General features: G+C 37.8%; 3 protein-coding genes across 9 annotated transcripts in view; 1 reads left to right on the top strand and 2 right to left on the bottom strand.

The window, feature by feature from the left end:
- Positions 1-4,252, bottom strand: part of ttc7b (tetratricopeptide repeat domain 7B) — a 31,700-nt gene extending 27,448 nt beyond the window's left edge. For 3 of the 7 annotated variants that reach the window (XM_065966421.1, XM_065966423.1, XM_065966422.1), the window contains exons 1-4: positions 4,055-4,252; positions 1,552-1,706; positions 1,230-1,305; positions 1,021-1,113 (exon numbers count right to left, since the gene is read on the bottom strand). In XM_065966421.1, coding sequence (XP_065822493.1) covers positions 1,021-1,113; positions 1,230-1,305; positions 1,552-1,706; positions 4,055-4,175 — 445 coding nt within the window. In that variant the 5' untranslated portion in view covers positions 4,176-4,252. The remainder of the gene's footprint in view (positions 1-1,020; positions 1,114-1,229; positions 1,306-1,551; positions 1,707-4,054) is intronic. The other 4 variants (XM_029279180.2, XM_065966424.1, XM_020643103.3 and 1 more) reach the window with 2 other exon arrangements.
- Positions 4,253-4,423: 171 nt separating this feature from the next.
- fam177a1 (family with sequence similarity 177 member A1) lies at positions 4,424-8,656 on the top strand. The gene is made up of 5 exons (XM_020643107.3): positions 4,424-4,582; positions 4,990-5,175; positions 6,564-6,630; positions 6,822-6,919; positions 7,053-8,656. Exons 1-5 carry the CDS (start codon positions 4,514-4,516, stop codon positions 7,266-7,268), a joined length of 636 nt encoding a protein of 211 aa, XP_020498763.2. The 5' UTR covers positions 4,424-4,513; the 3' UTR covers positions 7,269-8,656.
- Positions 8,657-9,084: 428 nt separating this feature from the next.
- Positions 9,085-18,173, bottom strand: ppp2r3c (protein phosphatase 2, regulatory subunit B'', gamma). Its single transcript, XM_020643106.3, has 13 exons — positions 17,984-18,173; positions 17,715-17,839; positions 15,069-15,173; positions 14,845-14,957; positions 14,247-14,344; positions 13,390-13,460; positions 13,168-13,300; positions 12,452-12,507; positions 12,099-12,174; positions 11,804-11,940; positions 11,349-11,486; positions 10,385-10,444; positions 9,085-10,262 (listed from the first exon to the last, which is right to left on the bottom strand). Exons 1-13 carry the CDS (start codon positions 18,048-18,050, stop codon positions 10,068-10,070), a joined length of 1,374 nt encoding a protein of 457 aa, XP_020498762.1. The 5' UTR covers positions 18,051-18,173; the 3' UTR covers positions 9,085-10,067.
- Between the last annotated feature and the right edge of the window lie 53 nt (positions 18,174-18,226).

Here is an 18,226-nt window from a genome sequence, read left to right as displayed (position 1 = left end):
TAATAAAATACATAAAAACATATGATCACAATGAAAAATGGCAACTTAATAATAATGGATGGGCAACCAGAGAGGACTTTAGTGTGACAATGTTTTTATCTACGTTACAGTTGATCCTACAGCTGTTTATTACCAACACTGTACTGCCACCTTGTGGAGCAATGCTGTAATGAATTTCATGGCTGGTGACAAAGATACAATATAAAAATGCAATTACTCCCTCTCAGTCAAGTTGCACTTTACTTCCATCAGTTTTTCTCACAGAATGACAACAGATGACGAGGGATATAATAGTATAATGTTATAGAAAATATCTGAAATTACAGGAAAAAAAAAAGAAAAAAAAAAAAAAATTGCAAAAGCAATCGTACTTAAAACAGGTGCAGTTGGACCACCGTCCTCATTCATGCACGGCCTGGCCTGGCCAACAGGAACAAGAGGAATACAAAGGAGAAATCCTTCCTGCATCTTATCCCATATGCTCTTTTGTAAATCGTCGCAAGATAACACTTGTTATGAATTGGCGCTACACAAACAATGACTGATTGATTGATTGATGACAATAATGCATAGGAGGTAAGGAAATAACACAACACCACTCTCCCTTTCTGTGTTTCTCTGCAGAGCATGTGACCATCACTAGAGACTTCTCAAGACAGACCAGCATTTTTCACTAATCATACTCGAGGATTGCATAGATAAAAAATAAACTAGATGTAATAAAAATGTACTTGAGGTGTTGCTGAGATATCAGGCAAAAAATGGAAGGGGCGTGACCTTGACGTTTGACCTCCGAAATTGAATCAGTTCATCCCTGAGTCAAAGTGGATGTTTGTAAAAAGTTTGAAGATATGTCTTTTAGAGATATTGCATTCAAATAAGCAGACAGATGGCCAACCTAAAAACATAAAGCCTGTCGCTGGTGCAGAGACATCATAATGACTGGGTGCATATGTATGTGTGTGTGTGTGTGTGTGTGTGTGTGTGTGTGTGTGTGTGTGTGTGTGTATCTCTTCATACCTTTAGTAGCATATGCCTCTGCTATCATAGAAAGCCTGTACACAGGAGCGCCAATCAGCTGCATGTCATCCAGGTTGACCCTGCTATAGTGACCTGTCAATACATCAATCATGTAGTAGTTTAAAAATGAATTGGCACACCAATGCCATGAGATAAACAGAATACTACATTTGAGTAAATTAAACAAACTGGAGGACTGTGTGGCTCACCTAAAGCGTCTCTGTATTCTCCCTCCACATAGCAAAGTTTGGCCATCAACAGGCTGGCTTCCTGCAGGTAATCAGCCTGGAGAACAAACAACATGCATTACAAACAAGACAATCACAAAGAGAAACATCTCAGGGTGGGTTTACATTTTTGGAATTATACGCACAGATTTAGGAAAGATTGATGATGAACCACACTGTTTTGAAATAAATAAATACATTTGTGAAACAAATAAACAAAGTAACAAGTGAAAAATACAGTCAAGATCTAAGCAACATATGTCATTCATTGAGTGTGTCTCTGCATCTCAGCATGCATGGTTACCTTGAGGTTTCCTCTGTCCAGAGCAGCAGTAAGGTGCTTTCTGACCTCTACCAGTTTAGGTCGCTGGCCCCTTGGACTGGCTCCCTGTTTGATGGGGTTCTCCTTCAGGTACATCTGAAGCTTGCATTCTCCCAGCAACAACTCCCCTAGGTCATCTGTTGACAAATACACAAACAATAGATTTAGAAAAGTGTTTGGAGAAACTATGACGACATGCCTTCTGCTCCACAACTTTGTCTCTTAGCACTTCATCAGGTTTGAGGTAAACAGTAAAGTCAGTCTAGGTTCCAGGTTCCAGTTCAAGCCTAAAATCAGTACACAACTAATCTTATAGAGGAGTCAATAATTAATGAAAGGTTGTTTTTTTTAAAAGTATATTTAAAGTAGGGTGGCTGTGCAAGCTTCGGAGATGGTAGATGTGTTTTTTTTTTTCAAGATTTATTTTTGGGTTTTTGTGCCTTTATTGGAGAGATAGGACAGTCAATAGAGTTGGAAATCAGGGAGAGAGAGAGAGAGTGGGGAACGACATGCGGGAAAGAAGCCACAGGTTGAATTCAAACCTGGGCCGCCCACTTGGAGGACTACAGCCTCCATACATAGGACATGCACACTATCCTTGTGTTTTACACAGTCCAAGAGACTTTTTCCTTTTTAGAAACATAAGGTTCATTCAATTTATGAGAACATTTACCGTTTAAAATATCTGACAATAGTCGAAGTGTTGCAGTCAGCAATCCCCATTTCTTACACACTGGACGAATGCAAGAACTGCTTGTTACAGGAGAAACACAGCAGCACACATACCAGCTGGAATTATGAACAGCTTTAACTAGCTACTAAATTGTGTGTGTGTGTTTGTGTGGCGTGTGTGTGTATGTATTTGCAATTTCAAAGGGTAGAAAGAGAAGTAATCCTGGTACTGATCCCTGTCAGTAACCAGAGCTCACAGCTCTCATAAATAAAGTTTCATAATAGCAGCAGTTTTACAGAGTTTAAAAATCAGCTGCTACATTCTCATCTTAAACAATTGAAAAAAATGAAGGTTTTGACTTTAAGCATATATAGTCGTATAATTATACAATTGCATTTAGGGGTGCTAGTTGAAAAGTGAACAATGATCTTGAATCACAAAAATAAGTCCTGGTCCTGGATATTCTTCATTAGTTATCCTGCTATCTGCTGGCAGCATCAAAAGCCAAGCAGCAATGGTCCCAGCGGACTGAATTGTCCTACTTCATGCAAAACACAAAATGTCTATAATTTCTATGTAATGACCCAGGGGTTGTTCAATATTCACATCATTTGCTCTTTTATTTAATGTCATTTGAAATGTTGCCTTTATATTGTACTGGGTTTTTTTTCTGTGTTTATCATATTCTACTCAGACAAAAGCAGAGTGCTCTGGGATTGCATTTAATAGGAAGTTCCAGGTGCCAAATAGAAGAAATCAATCACACAAAAACTTATTATTAACTAGTTAACCACCAGATGCCTATTCTGTTTGTCCTGGATGCAAATATAGCCGCATTAAGAGCTGCAACATGAGACCAGGTAAAGCATGGGTGGACTTTTATTTCAACGATTATATAGCATCAGAAGGACTTAAGCAATCTATATTTGTTTGATTTATAATGTTATACTTTTGTACACTGAGAGCACAGTTCACCGAAACCAAATTCCTCGAGTGTGTAAGCATACATGGCCAATAAAGCTGACACTGATTCTGATATTTAACGCCAAAGAAATTGCAATGGGTGAGTTTAGACTTATATAGCAACATGGGGTAATGTTGGTGTTTTTATGCAATTGTTTTAGATATGTTTGAATCAAAAGGAGGTTCATATCGGAGGGGAATATTACCAACTTCATATTAAACAAAGTCCAGAAAAGCTACAACCTGATGGCACACATCAGATTTAAAGAGATCTGATTTCATATCAGACATTACAAATGGGAAGTCACACACAATGTACAGCTGCCTACAGCCCTCTATTATTGATGAATTCTTAAGTTAACTAAATATTTCAGAAAAGATTCACAAGCATTTACTCTCTGCAGCCATTACTGCAAACAACAGTTAACCATATGCAAGGTAGCATGTAGCAAACATACATCTTAGCCGAAGAGCTAACATATCGAACCAATAATTAATACTTTGCTATATTACAGCGTCGTTAGCACATTGTACACACAGATATAATTAACTGAGTGTATAATTATTGACAGAACAGAGTTCCGCAGAGCTGTCACAGCAGCTACAGAGTTAGCTCTACAAATAAACAATAACAGTAAAGCACTGTGTTCACACTACAATGCTCAAAAACATTAAATTCCCCATTAAAAACGTCTCTCTTCCTTGACATCTGCTAGCTAACTGTCTGAAACCAGAGCACAGTGCAGGAAACCTCCTGTCACCGGTTGTCAATGTCAGGAAGTACCGAGGACTGTGAAGAAGGCCTGACCCGCTGAATGGACAACACAGGGGGACCCGGATGTTTCTTACCGTTTGAGATTAGTTTGGCGGAGAGCTGTCGAACTAACTCCGGTATCTTGTCCCATTGACTCTCTGAGCGGTTCCTCTCTATCTCGGTCTCCAGTCGTGAGCCAGATTTTCTCGCTGTCATTTTGGAAAGTGGGCTAGACTGGATCAAAACTCCACTAGAGGAGCTCTCCCGCTGCTACGAGAAATACGACTTCCGGACACGTATCAAAATAAGACAAGGACTGAAAGTCGTCACAATTGTATGACTGTAGCAATGAGGTATATTCGCAACCTAGTGGGTTTCATATGCAAAATAAGTTGTGGGGGTTCTTTACGAAAGAGTATGTACGCTGCATGTCTCTGTTGGAAATCAACAATCCCCAGCCTGCTTTATACTGAAAGTAGTTGTCCGGAAGTGACGTTGGCAGGACGTTTACAGTCCACAGCCAGTTCAGAGTGAAGTGGACGGGGCTCTTTGAGATGGCTGATCTGTTGTTGTATTTAACTAATGTCAACGTTTCCTTGGGACAAACTATGGATACTGATAAGGTTAGTCCGTGTGTTGCAACTTTAAGATTTTTCCACGTTTGTAAATGTAAAAAACTACTTTTTTAGATTTTTGACATTCTACTTCCTTAGCTTAGAAGCTAACAGTCAACAAACAAAAAGTAGCTTAAGCTAGTCAACACAACCATTTGTCTTAGATTTTAATACTTATCCTAACTGTGTATTTACTGTAAGTAAAAATATTATTAATGTTGGTACTTAAAACTTCAGTGAAAAACCTTGGAAGTAAAGTTTCCTATGCCTTTTGTTTGTTTGCTTTAATATTATATCAATCTGTCAATGTGTGAGACATTAAAAGACATAAAGAACAAATTATTATTAACTGTTTATTCACAGTCATAGCAGAAATGGCATCATGTATATTAATTGTCCATGTATATTATTTCCAGAGTCCAGGACTGGAGACAGACTTCGAGAGTGTGGAAATGGGGGACAGTGTGGACAAAAGGGTGAGAGTTAAAGTTCCCCGTAAGACCATCTACTTTGCCAGTGGAGAGACCATGGAGGAGTTCAGCACTGACGAAGAAGAGGAGGAGGAGGAACCTCTGAAGACGGATGTCATTACTGTCGACCCGGTATGCTGAGATAAAAACAGGCACTTTGCTGAATCTACTTCAAGTGTTTAGCAACATTTTGTCAGTTCTGTGTGGGTTATCAAAATATTCTGAAAAGATCCCATCTACCAAGTAAAGGTGATGCTCCCCATCGATACATTGCCCTGCGATTTTATCCTCCATCAACCCACCATGTCCCTGCTAATCTGCTTAAGCTACTTATGAGTGGCTCAGAATAACTCTCTTGTTAAAAGATAAATATTGAAATGCTAATAACAAAAGAGAGAAAGAGAGATGTGCACAATCAGACTTACTATTTTTATTTTGAATATTGTTTTTAATGCTTTGGTGTGTTTTCCGGGGGCACAGAAGCGAGTAAAAGGATATAGGCCAGTGATACCCGAAAATCAAATGAACATGGCAGTTGCTACAGTATGAGGACTATAGCCTCAGCACATGGGTCACATCATAACCACTAGGCTATCTAACGTCCCAGTAGATGAGTCTTTTGACATTTATTGAAGCTAAAGTAATTATAGCGGCTTTAGTGAACAACGAAGCCGCTGAGAGGCTAAGGTTGGGCCTAATATCTTTGTCTGACGTGCTTTCAAAAGAATACTGTGATACATAAATAAGTTTGACTTTTTTTTGACGAATGAAAAAAGATAATCAACTTACAGCTAGAAACAATAGCGGTCAACAAAAAATACGGAAACCCAGCTCAACCCTTCTGTTCCACTGAGAACAAAAGGTGAACAGGTGAGTTAAATCAACACATCTCCGCCCATACCCATGTGACCCAATATAATCCTAATAAATGATATAATAATCAATAACCCAAAACACCAATATATAACAGACTACCTTAACCTTCAATAAATACTATAAAGATAATTCCATCCATCCATGGCTCCAACAGTAATTGTAGGTCAACTAATATATTGTGTGTTCAAAATAATTCAGTGGACGCAAACAGCTGTTTTGACTCTGAGGAAGACACAGTGTGTCCAAACGTTAGTCCTTTGCACCTAAATAAATTAGCCTTAAGTGACTTGTGTGCCATCAGTCTGAGAGAAGAACTCCACTGAACTATTTTGAACTTCTAATGTCCTTATCTGAGAGCACTGACCTCTATCTGTGGAGTGCCTAAAGTGCACACATTTCCTTTCAACCTTGCAAATATATTCTGTGGTTGAATTGAGAGTTTCTGCCTGTTAAAAGAAAGTTTTACCTCTCAACTGTTACTTTGCTAAATGTTGCCTTGTGCTTTGCTCATGTCTGATTGATGTTCTGTCTCTGTACATAATAAGATTAAGAGTTCAGTCTAGACCTGCTCTCTTTGTGAAATGTCTTGAGAAAACATTTGTAAAGATTGATGACTGTCATTGTTCTCTTCCTATATTTTTTAGTCCAAACTGACCTGGGGTCCATATTTCTGGTTCCAGACGTGGAGAATGGCCACCTCAACTATTTCAGGTAAAAAGAAAATCTACTGTGAAAGTTGGTATTCACGTTAGAAACAACTTATTACATGTTAAAAGGTTCTTTCATGTCATGCAAAGTTTGGATTGTTTTCCTATTTGTTTTATTGAACACATTTCATTGTATTTGCTTGTCTTCTCCCAAGTGATAATTCAGTTTGAGAAAATGTATTGTGTTTCCTGTAGTGTGTGACTACATGGGAGAGAAACTTGCCTCTCTGTTTGGCATCACTACTCCTAAATATCAGTATGCCATCGATGAGTACTATCGTATGAAGAAAGAGGTAGGCCACAGGAACGTGACAATTTCATAAATAAACTTAAATAAACTCACAGCACACAGCTAAGTCATAGCTCTAAGACTCACTCTAAAATAATAAACTACTAAATGTTTCACACACTGATGCTCTCCTGCAGGAGGATGAGGAAGAGGAGGAGAACCGTCTGTCTGAGCTGGCGGAGCAGCAGTTTGCAGAGCAGCAGAGAGATGAGCTGGATGATCCTCGCCCTGCTACTCTGGAGCAGCCAGAAGCGTCTGGAGCTTCTTTTGTAAATATTAGCTTCGACCTGGAACCTGAGTCTCCTGTCAACATTGCAGACACAAACAGAGTCCCGTCTCCCCTCCCCTCCTGAAAACTGAAAACTGACACACAAAGCATTAACAGACACATTTCTATCAGTTTGAAAAAATATATAATTTACTTAGCTGCATAGTGAAATAATATGGTTATTTTTCTAAGTTTTTTATTTTGTGTAAATAGATCAAAGTAAAACACAGGGACAAATTGAAAGGGCTTGAAGTGCCACTTGCCTTACCTGTGAATATTAATGTGTGTGTAGTGTGAAGTCATATGCAAGACTGAGACGCATCTGTTAACTAAATACTGAATGAACTGACATCAGTTAAGAAAGTGAAGAATTGTTATATTCCACCCTTTAATGAGAAACAGACATCAGTGAGTGCTCTCTGTCTCTCTTGTTTCTGTTATAATTGTCTGCACCTGACATGTGCATTATAAAGAGCTGGATCATTTTTTTAACTTTCAGCTTCAATATTAAGCATTAAGGGATTAATGACACTAGTGGGCAGAACTGGGGCATTGCACCAGGGAATATGTTGTATCCTTCAATTCTACCGGTCCTGGCTGCATGGTCATCTGCATACATTAATCTGTAAAAGTTGAATACCTGATGTAGATAAACAGATTGCAATGAAAACCCTCATACACATATTTAGAGTACATGTACTTTTTTTTGTCTTTGACGAGGTTACTTAAATTATTTATTAACCAAAATGAATATTTACTAGAAAATGTATCTGAGTCTTTGAATTTTATCAAATTGAATCTTTGTGTACAGGTTAAACATAATATACTGATGACAACCCTGCTGCTTCAGCATATTATTAGGGAAGAGGAGTACTTTCCCCTGGCTACTATACCTTCCTGCTTGTTGAGTAGGACAGTAGAAGTACCCTGCATTCATTAGGGTATGCATGAATTAGATATCTTAGAATAAACCAAACAATAACTCTGAGTTGTTGAACTGACACCATGTTAGTTTTCTCAGTCGAGGATCTGTTTTTTTTTACTTCATAAATGCAGGGCTACACATTAGTGTCATAAGATACGTTTTTTTGTTTGTTGTGAAATAAATGAATATGGCCGCAATACTCTCATATATTTCTTTCCTCCAAAGCCTTAGATCTACGTTCCCTGATTGGTTGTTAAATAGTCATTTAAGAAACACAAACTAACTGGTAATTATTCCATCCTAGTCATGGGAGATGGTAGAATTAAGACCTTCAGTATTTTTCACTGAGTGGTACGTTGGTAGAACCTCCTGTGTCTTTCTAAAGATTCACTTTGCTACTTTGTGTCTGAAGGTGTTCATGAAGCACTTAGGTTGATATTGTGCAGCTAACTGAGATTTGGGAGCTGTGGGAAAAAGCTGCAGTTTGTTGTTGAAATTGACATCAATCCTTTACTTTGTAATAAAATGTAAAAATGTGTTTTACTTAATTGTGTAACAAACATAACTGGCTTGCTTCAAAGCATATTGAAATATTATCAATGTTATTCTTATTCTTTTGAAAACTGCTAGCACTCAGAGGTTTTGCTGACAGATGATCTACATTGATTTAAAAAGCTGTCTACTCACAGTTCTTCAACCTTCATGTGTGTGCGAGGGTTCATTCTTCAAGTGTCCTTTTAGTCGTGTTTCATGACTGAGCTGTCTTAAGTGTCATATTGATCACCTTTACCCTCTGATGTTGGTTCAAGTGTGATGACTGTTAAATCCAGACCTATAAGACGATGAAATGTGGTGTGTAAATGTCTTTAAAAAGATCTGTTGTTGAAGGATATTATTCATGTTTTATGAGTAAGAAGGGCAAATATACTGTATGCAAAACTTGGATTATTTAAAAAACTTTATGAATCTGTACAAACATATTTATATTCTTTAATAAACCTTTAAACTTCTAAAATGTTGCCTTCTTTGTTTGCATTATTGTCTTAACCAATTACTTTATTCATTCTGGCTCCACTCCACAAAAAGGTTCTACACTCCTGTGTGCTAGAGGTGAAAACAAGATACATCAAAACCATGATGTTGTTTTAAACACAGAAATTAAAGCATAGCACACAATTCTGTCATGGGCACGAGGCCACAGTGCAAATGTTCTTGTTTTTTTTACAGAAGCTGCAGATATAGAGTAAAAACATTAATGAGGAGTGTTGTTTTTGTTGATCTGCAATATGTGAGTCCAGATTGCTCTCTCTTTTAGCCGTGTTTTGGATCTCTACTTTTATCATAGAAAAATAACCTGCTTAGTATGCAACCATACTTAAAGGCAAGTTGTGTTTTGTTTACAGGTAAAGTTTAATACAGAATACAGTTTCCTTTTACGGACAAAAAAGATTCTGTTTTTGCAGGAGAGAACCAAAACAGTTCTGGTAGAAGTTTGAAAACCAAAACAACAGGCTGAAAGACGCTGAAAAGTTCCTGACATCTCATTTTCTGTTAATTAAGGAGAATTTATTATGGCCCTTTAAGGGAAGTTTCACATTTAATCAGAAGTTATATGTTTTATTGCGGTGGTTGCAATGAGATGGTACCTCTAGCGTAAAAATTAAACGGAAAATGTAAGAAAAGGAAACCTTTAATTAAATAGCTTAATGACAAGAATGTTTCCTTTCTTGGCAGGAAAAAAAAAACAGGACAAAACAATAAAAAGATTTACAATAAGCACTGTGTCTGACTTCAAACCAGCTCATTTCCTCATTAGATTCACTTCCTTCAGTTATTTAAATAGTAGACATCTAGGACAATATTAACCAGTCATTTTGGCAACAGGACTCTGGGATTTCAGGGTGGGATTGAAACTGTGACCTTCTTGTGTTGAGTGTGTTCAAATCTGTGTTCAAATCTTCAGGTGTCATCGAGGTCTGCTGTGCTGCCGCTGTCGTTGTCGTTAGCGACCAGCACTTCTCTGTTCTCATAGGTCCAGAAGCCGTTGAGGTCGATCAAGATGCTGGTAACGGTATCGCCCTGGCAACTGTTTACCAAGTCCTGCAGAGTGATCTTATATGGGTCTTTAGGTTTCACCATGTCGTAGATCTCATCCTGAGGAGAGACAGGGATCACAATGTTCTTCTTTTTTTACCTCTAACCATAGATTTGGTTAAAAATCTGCAGTTTGGTTCAATCGACCAAAATATTTTTAAATGTTTGTTAGTCAAACATACCTTAACATCCTCGAAGGAGACAGGCTCCTGACCGTGGATTTTCATCTGCTCCTGAATGGCCTGAAGTATAAGGCATGCAAAAAATAAATAAATACACAACACAACACAACAATGCAACAAGTGTTCATGAGTCTATGTGGTCATGTGCTCTCATAAAAGATATATACAAGCCAGGTTCTTAGGCTTATAGTCTGGAGCTAGGAGAGCATTTAATGATTAAGGATTTTAAAGATGTGTTCAGACCAAAAGGAGAGAGTATTTTCACTTTGTGTGCCTGGTCTAATACACCTGTGAATATCTGACCATTAACATATACTGGAAAACCAATCTCTGTCGTGTCTGGGTTCATAACTTTGTCTCTAGGAACACACAGCTTTGCTCATTTCCCCGCCTTCCCATTTAATGTCTGCATCTTATTGTGATTTGTGTCATCCTGAGCCAATTCATGATCATTTGTGCTTTTACACTAACTCAAGTGGCTATAAATCCATTTAGCATTTTGTTCCAACCACACATTGAAAATCTTTGTCCAGACGAGATTATCAGCATAATGTTAGACATGAGGTATTCTCTACATTCATGTGTTGATTTTCAGAGAGGAGGATGCTGTATAATATACATGCGGTCATTCCTGCCTGTGGCCATCAGACTGTATAACTCCTCCCTTTAAGAGTCACACACTTGGACACTGGACTATTAACCTGGACATATTTATTTAACCCTGAAACTGTGCAATCTGTCTGCAAATCGGTCAATAAACTGTGCAATATCTTTTTATTGCTTATTTTATTATCCCTATTCTATTTTATTTTTGCATCCTTAAATTATTTCTATATTTCCTACTGCTGTATTGTGTTAAGAGCGACGGTGACAACAAACATTCCCCCCGGGATTTATAAAATGTTTCTGATTCTGATTTTAAAACCATTGGTGAGCTTGTGAGAGAGATTTGGAGGTGATATACCCTGAAGAAATAGTTGAGTGAGAAGACGTTCAGGTATCCTTGATTCTCCATGTCCAGAAGTTTAAAAATGTACTGTAACGCTGCCGGCTCCTTCCTGTTTTCCAATGCCAGCACAAAGTCTAGATAGGTCTTGTAGTCCTGAGGGGGAGGAAGAGGGACAACATTATGCACGGCCTATTCAGCACACAGAAATCTTTACAGCTATCCCCTTCAATTTTGTGAAGAATGGCTTATTATTCACAATGTGTGGCTAAACTGCTCTAAGGGACAATGAGCAGCTGAAGATGAACCTCATGACTTTAAGTTGAACATTAACACACATACAGGTAGGAAATAAAAAGAAAACCCTGGGTAGGAAACTTTAAAAGAAAATGATTATTTAAGCTCTTCTTTAATTTGTCAGCCCTCTGTATGTATCCCCACAACTCTCCAACTGGTGCTGTCATTGATCATACCATTTCTCCATCATAGGTGAGGCACTCCTGAAACACTCTGTCCAGGAAGACGGAGGTGAGTGTGGCCGTGCCGTAGCGTGAGAGCTCTTCTTTGCTCAGCATGCCGTTGTGATCCTTATCCAGGTTCAGATACTGACCTGTTGACACCAAAACAAATTCAAAAGAGCCAGGTAATAAAACACACATCCACATGCAGGCTAACCACAATCTATTCTGCATATACAGATCAAATGAACTAACTGACTAACTAACTAACACACACACACACACACACACACTTCATCCTTCCCCTCACCGTAGACTCTGAGAGCCGAGGGGGCTGAGAACCAGTTGGACTCCTGACTCTCTTTGGACAGCTCTTCATCTCTTAGCTAGAAGCACAGAGGGAGAGGTTAAGACAGCGTGAGAGAGTTATACTCAACTAGTAATGTTGTCTTGTTGAACCAGTTCATGGAGGTAGAAAAACAGCATTAATCCATATTACACAAAAAAAGACTAATACATCTGCAGCCTGTTCCTGTGTTTGGTCCTTTAATTGTCTACCACAGTAGCTAACATAGAATAAACCTGCAATATGTAAACATCTACACTCATCTTGATTCAACAGTATACAAATTGCCAAAAGGAAAAAAGGTGGTTAAAAAATACCTCCAATAAGTCATCCAGGAAACTGCAGGCCAATATATCCTGGATTTTGATCTTTCCTTAAAAAAAACAGAACAACAACCTCAGTTATCAGAGTTAATATAATGTGAAAAATGTCTACAGTTGTTGCAAATGTTCTATGTGTCTTTCAGGAGCAGCTAGTCATGGCTGCCAAGTCAGTTTTTGACGCCTTTGAGACCGAGATGGAGTATCTGAATAAACAGCAAGCTTATCAAGCTTGAATCTGTAGTCTAACATAATCTGTATTTAATCATTTGTAAGATACAAAACAATGCTACAAATAGTAAATATCTGTTAATATCTCTGTTAAATACTGCACAAGATGTTAAAGACAGAGAGACATTTTAGTGTTTTATTTGACTGACATTCCGCTGAATTTATTTGAGTTGAGTCAGAGGACGTGCAGCAAAGCAGGGTTTGGGCTGCAGCTGCTCACTAGTAATGCATTTTGAAAACATGCAGGGACACTTCTTAATGTGCGCTCGGCTGTATTTGTCAGTAAGGAAATACTGACAAATGATTTCTTTAACTTAAAATATAAAAGAAAATATATAAAGTTATTTCTAATGAAGCACTTTTGCCCTCATTAACATTTGTTTTTTTCTTTATCTATATTGACAAACTTTATTACACTGTGATATGTGTTATTGGACATTTCATGCAGACATACAGATGCATGATTAATGTTTTAGTCTCACCTGTCCTGAGAGGGTCGAGGAAGAAAAAGAACTTGCGAACAGCCGTGCAGACGTAGAACGAGTAGAAGGACTTCTCAAGTCCGTCCAGTTGTGGCAAAGTGGGGATTAGCTCCAGGATGTAGTTCTCCAAATCCTGCACAGAATAACAAGTGTCAGCAATACGAACCATTATTCTGCTAGCAGCTGCTCATTCCTTTAGAGCGTGTGGTGACTGATGCTCACCGACTCTCTGAGGTGCCCCTGTCCCGCGACGTCATACAGACTCAGACCGATCCTGGTCTGATGGAGCCATACTAGATGTACAAGATTTTCATCGGGGGGGGATACATGCAGGTGAGTAAAAACTAGAAAAAACTATTATTCAACAAAGAGATATTGTAGAGGCTATTTGTCAGAAAAAATCTAAATAAACGTATATCAAACATAATCAAATGACCACTGATGCATCATGGGTATGTGGTGTACGCAAAAGATCTGTGTTTCTGGTGGTTTATATTAGTCAAAAGTAAGCAAGCAAACAAAAGAACAAAGAAAATCGTGGCTCCTGCTGCCTCTCTTGCGCTGGTAAAAAACCATAGGCCCACCCAGGTGCATGCTGGTCCTCTTCCTGCCTCTTACCTAAATAACCTCTGGTGCCCACAGTGTTACCCAAATACCTAACAAAAAGACTAATACAAAACTAAATTTACTAAACAAATAACTAGCAAAAGAAAATATTACCCAAAATCTATTCTAAATAAAGACAACGTGTAGAATAATTAAACAAACAACACCACCCAAATATTAGTAAACTAAATACCAAACTCATTCTAACATCAAATAAATAGCTCCTACAGATATCTTAATGTAAGCTGAAATCATAAAATGTTATCAGTTGACTGATAAGATAAGATAATCCTATTTATCCTACAACGGGGAAATTTACAAGTAGCCTGATGAGTAGCCTTTATGACTTTAATCTGTTTGTTATTTAACTTCTTTATATTAGTACATGAGTTATTTACTGTATCAGCGTGTGCTCACTACTTAACACATTACAAAAGGATGCGATAGAAGAGAAGGCAACATAAAGATTCTACCTTTCCTCATGACGTAGTTGAAGAACTGCATGATGGAGATCCTGCCATAGGGGTCGCTGTGGAGCAGCTTGGCATACACTCTGGCTGTGAAGAACTTACTGAAGGAAATAAATCAGATTAGGGAAAAACACTGTGACTCTTCATTTAAGATAATGTGAAAACAGATCCACGCCCTATGCATCTACTTTTAGAACTGTTCTTCCCTTTGAAAAATAATTACAAGATGGATTACATGTGGATTTCTCTCCTCTGACAAAGTAATATTTGTTAACATTCAAACCCTTAAAACTTAACAGTGGACCCTAATTAACATATGCAGGTAAATCCCTTTCTTATTCTGTGTCTACTTCCTGGTTCAGAAGTTCATGGAGAGTGCATTAATGTTCAGATGCAATCAGATTTTTTTTGTTTATTCCTGCTCCGACAATAAACAGTTTTCCTGTCACACTGACGCCAAGAGGATATCACATGTTACAAGGGGACTTTTTTAAGATCAACCTTTGATCAAGCATGAATCCTTGGCACAAAAAAAGAACACACGGGGGGTTTTTACCAAAGCTATGCTGTTGCCAGTAAACCTTTACTTCCTGTTACTTACCTGCACTTTGTCCCAGCCTTCTCTCCCACTTGCAGAAAGGCTTCATAGCTGATCATGGCCTCTTCTCCGCTCACTGGAGGAACCTGGTGCTTGTCGAGCAGAAACCAAAGATTCTACAGAAAAACAAAAAAGGCAACAAAGTAGATGACACAACTAATGAAATAACAATCCAACGGTGGGCTTACTTGTGCAGAAATGTGACTTCTTTTATCTATGATAGTCACCTGCAGCTCCTCATTATCCAGCAGCTCTCTGCTCTTTCTCTGGAGGAAGACAGCTCTGGATTCCTCTCTCAGCTTCTGCAGCAAAGTTTCATCCTCTGCTGGTAGCTGCAAAACAACAACACCCCCCACCACCGTCATCATCATCATCATCATCATCATCTGAATAATCACATGGTCATCTTTAATGAGCAGGCCTTTCTGGTAGCACTGTGTACTCTGCTGGCAGGCAATGAAGATCATGAAAGTAAAACAGAACAAATTGGTTAGCATGCTACATAAATGGTGTCATCACATACTGTAGTTTGTCCAACAGAGTGCGCCCTGACTCCAGACTATACAATCTTTTCAGCACAATCTGAAGCACATGTCATGGAATGAATATTACAGCTTGGCAAAAAAGTGGCCAACACTAGATTGTCTGTTAACCTTAAAAATCATTGAACAAGTTGTTATTAAGAAAGCGGTGATCTAGGTTTCTTTGCCTCATCAAATTGGTTCAAAATGCCCAAAATGTAATTTTTTTGATTCCAGCTCAAAATGTCACCGCATTAGTTATGGTCGCCAAAACGTTCAATACTTTAACACTTTTTAATACCACATGTTTTATAACGATACAATCCCTGTTGTTCTAATGATCGAAAGTATCGAAGAGAATCGAAACTTCATATCTCAAGTTGTACTTTTTGCCAAATGCTGCCATGAGTAAGAGAGAGAGCACTGTCTGAATGCACAAGGTTTCAGATCTGATACGTTACCAATGTATTTGTGCATATTAAACGTTGTGCAGGAGTTTCCTTGCACTTTTGATAAACACCCAGTATCAACCCCAGTAGCAGTTTATTCCATTCTTTCAAATCAATACTAATCTCAAAAATCCTCCTGGTCTGGCTCTTGCAATAATCATCACACTGTCAAACTACTAAACTTTGTAACAGGCCAGTGTTATTATTATCACAACTGGTGTTCAAAGATAAGTGGTTAAAGTAAGCCTGTGTGTTGTGTTTACCTCAAAAAAATGTTTTGTATGTTGTATATTTATATGTACTTCTTATTTTTATTAATATTTTTTTTTTAATCCTTTAACCACTTGTTTCTATTTCTTTTACTGCTCTTACCTTCTTCTTATTGTTCTCTTTTGATTTGCTTTGAGCTCTTTTCGTTTCTTACATCTTTTTAAATCTTTGCTCCTCTTGGTCTCAGCTCGTGTTGTTGGGTTCTTGTGTTGCCTGGGTTCTTATGATGGTTCTTGTGATGGTTCTTGTGATGTTCTTATGATGTTCTTATAATGGTTCTTATGATGTTCTTATAATGGTTCTTATGATGGTTCTTATAATGGTTCTTATGATGGTTCTTGTGATGGTTCTTATGATGTTCTTGTGATGGTTCTTATAATGGTTCTTATGATGTTCTTATGATGGTTCTTGTGATGGTTCTTGTGATGGTTCTTATGATGTTCTTGTGATGGTTCTTATAATGGTTCTTATGATGTTCTTATGATGGTTCTTGTGATGGTTCTTATGATGTTCTTATGATGGTTCTTGTGATGGTTCTTGTGATGGTTCTTATGATGTTCTTATGATGGTTCTTGTGATGGTTCTTGTGATGGTTCTTGTGATGTTCTTATGATGGTTCTTGTGATGGTTCTTATGATGGTTCTTATGATGGTTCTTATAATGGTTCTTGTGATGGTTCTTATAATGGTTCTTATGATGGTTCTTATGATGTTCTTGTGATGGTTCTTATGATGGTTCTTGTGATGGTCGGGTTATATATGTCTGTTGGGTATCGTGCACTTTGGGTTCTTTTCTGTTGAATTGTATTTAATTATTTTTAGTATTTTGCATTTGTTTGTTCTTGTTGTTGTTTATGTTCTTCTGTGTTTGGTTTAGTTTGTTTTTGTTTTTTCTGTTTGTCAAAGCACTTTGTAAACCTGTGTTTTTAAAAGGTGCTATAGAAATAAAGTTATTATTATTATTATTATTATTATTATTATTATTATTAAATTATAAAAAAAAAAGAACTGGTCACTAACATATTGCACTTTTAAAGTGACTTTTAAAGTTTTTAAAGTCAAATATATTCTGTGGAGAAGATGATTGTGTAAGTACACCACAGATGCCTATGAGAAAAGAAACGTGTGAATATGCTGCTGTCAGGTAAACACATTGATACAGGCTGATTGACATCTGAGCTGGTTTGAAACCCAGTGTGGACATAACACAGTTTTATAGTTTACACATAAGATTTGACCGAGTCTCACCAAGCCCAACAGTATAAACACAGAGGTGGGCAACTGGCGGCCCGGGGAACACATGCGGCCCCCTTCAACCCTCAATGTGGCCCTCAGGTCAATTTTTACATATCAGTTAGTTGGAAACATGAAGAAAACATGACAAAATCTGCCATGAAATCATGAAAACCAGAAATATGTCCATAATAATATTTGATCACTGGTATATGTTGAGTTAAATTTGAGACATAATTGACTTTAATCGTTTTTGTATACTTTAATTTGTCTCTCTGGCAGTGAGAATTAAATGAATGTGGCCCTTGCTGTGACCAAAGTTGCCCATCCCTGGTATAACACAATGAAAAATGACATCATTGGCTCTAAATAGTATTGAAGTAAGGTATCCAGGTAAATACCCTGTAGTAGAATCGTGGGATGTTTCTGTAGGACTGGTCTCTGTCGCCTCCTCCTCTCCACTCCGTGTAATATTTAGTGAACAACTCTGTTTCTTCTGCTTTCTTTTCCTCGTCGCTTCTCTCGTCTGTACATCAACAGGGATTAAAAACATCTTCATATTAGTGATGTTTAAACTAATTATAATGTTGAGTAAGCTCAACAGTGGGTAGCTATCAGCACAACGTAACTACAGTAGAGCTAGCCAGCAGGAAGTTGGTGTCATGTTTACCTCTTTTGGAGTTTGCTAACCTCCTTTTTAAAACGTCTGACCAATGAGGCTGTTGTTCTTTAGACATTACTGCTCAAATATTCATTTAAAGTTTACTTTGTCTTTCCGTTTCAACAATTTACGATACCGAGAGTAGAAACTAGTCAATAACAACGATTAGATTAAAGTGGGACATCAGTAAATTGCTGAATGGATGTGATTTCCGGTTTGGAATTTTGTCTTTCAAAACAAGAGCACTCTATC

This window comes from Labrus bergylta, chromosome 18 (genome assembly GCF_963930695.1).
Source record: "Labrus bergylta chromosome 18, fLabBer1.1, whole genome shotgun sequence".
In the NCBI taxonomy this organism is placed as follows: domain Eukaryota; kingdom Metazoa; phylum Chordata; class Actinopteri; order Labriformes; family Labridae; genus Labrus; species Labrus bergylta.
Note: the sequence above shows the minus strand (reverse complement) of the source record. Positions and strands in the feature narration are given on the sequence as shown.